The following is a 3,456-nucleotide window of genomic DNA, read 5'->3' on the forward strand; positions in this document are numbered from 1 at the left end:
GCGGTTGCGAGCAAACCACCGCCGATCACGCCAGCTTGTCCAACCGCCAGCAAGCAACCACAAATCACCAAGAACTGAAAAACAAAGGTTAATTTTCCCTTTCTCTTTTTCCCTTCTTTCTCGCTACAGCTAACAATGCGTCACTTTCTGTTTCATTTTCATTGCGCTTTTCCTTCTTGCTCGACGACTTTGTTCTCCGATTTGTCGCTTTACTTAAAATTTTGTTTAGATGTAAGAAGATTCCAGAATCGAAATGGCGCAATGAAGTTAAGTATCTTATACAGGGTAAAAAGACGATGAATCGTTTCAGTGCACCGTCATGCCAACATCGTTTCTTTATTCGGTTTCGTAGTTAAACGGCGGGCTTTTTCAGACTCTTCGTAACGTTAGAAACGTTGCTTGGTATGGTAAGAGATTGAAAGATATCCAGATATCGTTTGTCTCGACAGTTCCGTCTCTTACAAAGAAAACTTCTTGTAGTTTAAGATTTAAAAATATATGATATTACTTAAACTTTTTTTTTAAGCGAATTTCTGAAGCGCACTTTTGTGAAAAGTTTTATTGTATCAGTAAATTCTGTCAGACAAATTTTTTGCTAAATTATCAGAACCAGATCGAAAATTGTGGCAATTAATTCGTGGATCATCGCGTATGTCGGCGTATATGAGTCTTTTACTTACTCTAAACATGATGATGATAGGTAGGAGCTGCTTTCTTCACCGACTGGAAACGACAAACGAATTGAATGCATCTAGTGGATTTGTCAGCCTATTTATACGTAACCTCTTGTAATCCTGTCCAGATAGTTAACTTGAAATATTTTTTCACCAAAAACTTGGTATCAAGTGTCCGTCGACCAAAGACCAGCGTATTGCATAGAAGGTTTGCAACGAACCGGCATTGCAACACATACATATGGCTAGAGAAAATTTGATATCGTAAAACTCAAGTAGCAGATTGCACTGTGATCTTTCTAAAGAAGATTTTTGCTATTCGACTAGCACGAAACGAAATCGATAACCAAACTACCAGTGAGACAAAGAAATGGGGAAGGTGGAAATGAAAAATACTAATTAAACGCGTTAGAGAATGCGCATAATTTCGTTAGCTTGTGTCGTTAAATGTGTGTTATAACAAAACACCGATATGTAAATATACACCGATTGAAAAGTAAAAAACAGACAGATACCCTGCGCAATTACTCAATGTGAGTCTATCTCAAATTGCAACCGATATGTCTTGTTATCCAGGTATACTATAGAATTACAAGCTTATCCATTGTACAAAGAATCGTACGTTTGACAAATATCGCGTAGGATATACATGGATGATAGCGAACTATTGAAAAGATTGTTGTAATCTTTATGGCTGATGATTAGCGGTTCGTGTCTCAATCTATTGATTGGGGTTAGGTTACATTCAGGATCGTATATACAATATTACTGTTAGAAAATTCAAACTGACTTTAATGCTATTCATTCGTCGTTCTTTCCAAATTTCAAAGACGTCCAAGTCAACCCTGCTACGATCCTCGAATATATACGTATACACTACGCCAAGAAATGGAAAGATCTTTAAATTTTGATCGAAAACTTGTCGATATTCGAACCACTGTAACTTTGTCAATAAGAATCGTATAATACTCTACTTGGGCTCGTTTCAAAGGACGAATCGTCTACTTTCACGCCCTTAAACGTTAATTTTGTCGAAGATTCTTTTTTGTTGCGAAATAGAGTAGGAAATTAGTTATTTGTTTCCCTTTTCAAATTTTAATTTCGTATTATTTAGTAGTACATATGCACTTTTGTATGATTACAAAAATTTTATACTATGAAAATAAAACGAAGAACCTTGCCAAAGGCACTTTATTGGGAAATAATGTGTCAATACTTTTTGTAACATCTGTGTGCATTTCAATGTATAGTAGAAAGAACTGATGCTACAATGAATGAGATTCAAGAATCAATTATTTCGTTCTAACATACCCTGCTGTATGTATAAAGATGTGAGTATTTTGTCTATTTCAATTAAGTTACCTTATCTTGAATCCGTTAATAAAGTCATATTTGATTCCAAGTAATTTGGAAAAAATTCAGCGAAAACGTGAATGTAAGTAGCTTCGCAAGATCAAAAATAACAAAAATGGGAAACGAGGGCGTGGAGAGTAGAAGGGATAGAAGGCGACGCGACGGAATGAATAAACAAGTACAAAGTGAGAGGGAACGCGATCAGACGACCACTGCCGGTTGCAGTTGTTACGCAATTGACATTGGCAAATTGTAACAGAACAAGCACGGCCAAGAACTTCGAGATTTCATAAGCACGCCGGAGGCGAAGGAGTGTATTATAATTTGGTAAGATGACGTAGCAAAATGACTTGTTCGTTTTCTAATCTAAATCTTTAGCCATTAATGATTTATATGTATCTCCCGCGTTCAACATGATAGTCACAATTTCTAATAGAAGGAATAACGAAATCGTTGTATTGTTTTGTAACTCTGACAAATAGTTATAAATTATATCTTATACCGTGAAATATAAGGATAATGATACCTACATAAAAGCATATTTAATTAGAGAAAATATTTTGAATATACTGGTTTTAACAGATTCGATCGCGTCGAAGAAGTGAAAACATCATTGATACAATAGGTTTTATTTATTTAATGTTTCTCTGTAAAATACAGTAGAACATATTCTTGTTAATAACACATACTAACAATTTGTTGGCTGATTGTACTGCAACAGCATATGAGATGATTCCCGTGATATATCATTAACACCAATAGTGTCTCTGTTTGTCATATCGATTACATAGATCGTACATATGGATAGAGTTACCTAACAATTCTCCATCTCAAACTGTAGGAATGTCGGGAATAATATGCCGAGATCATTAATTAATAATTCCACCATTTTTTACATTATCGTAACGAGTTAATTGATATTATAATTTTCATATTCGAATAGACCTCGTGTTCTCGAATGCGTAACAAAAGCATCTCCACTTCAGTGTTTCAGTATGTTTCTTAACAATTATGTCATCGCGATCGAAAAATATTATATTACTAGCGATAAATTATTCACTAGATATTGCACGATAATCATTATTTTCAAAACATCCACAGACTTCGCGCACTGTAATTTGTATATATTTTTACATATTTCATTTTATCTATTTTTTTTTTAACACAGGCTTTTCGAACAATGGTCAAGGTTCAAGTAATTTTATTTTTTCCAAGATCACTTGCATTCTATAAATATAAAAAATAATATATAAACGTATGCATATGACATAACATTTTCCCCTACTTCACTTTCCTTTCTTCTCTAAAAATTAAAGATAGAATATCTTGGTTAATACGTTAAGTTTGTCAAGCGATAGATCATCTAAAAATAATTTTTGTTTCGTTTTCACGGAATATAAGTACCCCCCCCCCCCCCCCCCCCCCCCCC

The 3,456-nt window shown here is 34.5% G+C and overlaps 1 protein-coding gene and 1 long non-coding RNA gene across 3 annotated transcripts in view; one reads left to right on the forward strand and one right to left on the reverse strand.

Annotated features, from left to right (window-relative positions):
• The window catches only part of LOC100740612 (pupal cuticle protein C1B), a 3,247-nt gene extending 2,436 nt beyond the window's left edge, over positions 1 to 811 (reverse strand). For both annotated transcript variants that reach the window (XM_033319063.1, XM_012381823.3), the window contains exons 1-2: positions 681 to 811; positions 18 to 74 (exon numbers count right to left, since the gene is read on the reverse strand). In XM_033319063.1, the coding sequence (XP_033174954.1) occupies positions 18 to 74; positions 681 to 689 (66 nt within the window). In that variant the 5' untranslated portion in view covers positions 690 to 811. The remainder of the gene's footprint in view (positions 1 to 17; positions 75 to 680) is intronic.
• LOC117151276 overlaps positions 1 to 3,456 on the forward strand; it is a 7,015-nt gene continuing 3,559 nt past the window's right edge. Inside the window, exons 1-3 of the long non-coding RNA XR_004461078.1 lie at positions 1 to 87; positions 285 to 407; positions 701 to 2,354. This is a non-coding gene — a long non-coding RNA (uncharacterized LOC117151276). The remainder of the gene's footprint in view (positions 88 to 284; positions 408 to 700; positions 2,355 to 3,456) is intronic.

This window comes from Bombus impatiens, unplaced genomic scaffold (genome assembly GCF_000188095.3).
Source record: "Bombus impatiens unplaced genomic scaffold, BIMP_2.2 scf_0135, whole genome shotgun sequence".
Classification (NCBI taxonomy): domain Eukaryota; kingdom Metazoa; phylum Arthropoda; class Insecta; order Hymenoptera; family Apidae; genus Bombus; species Bombus impatiens.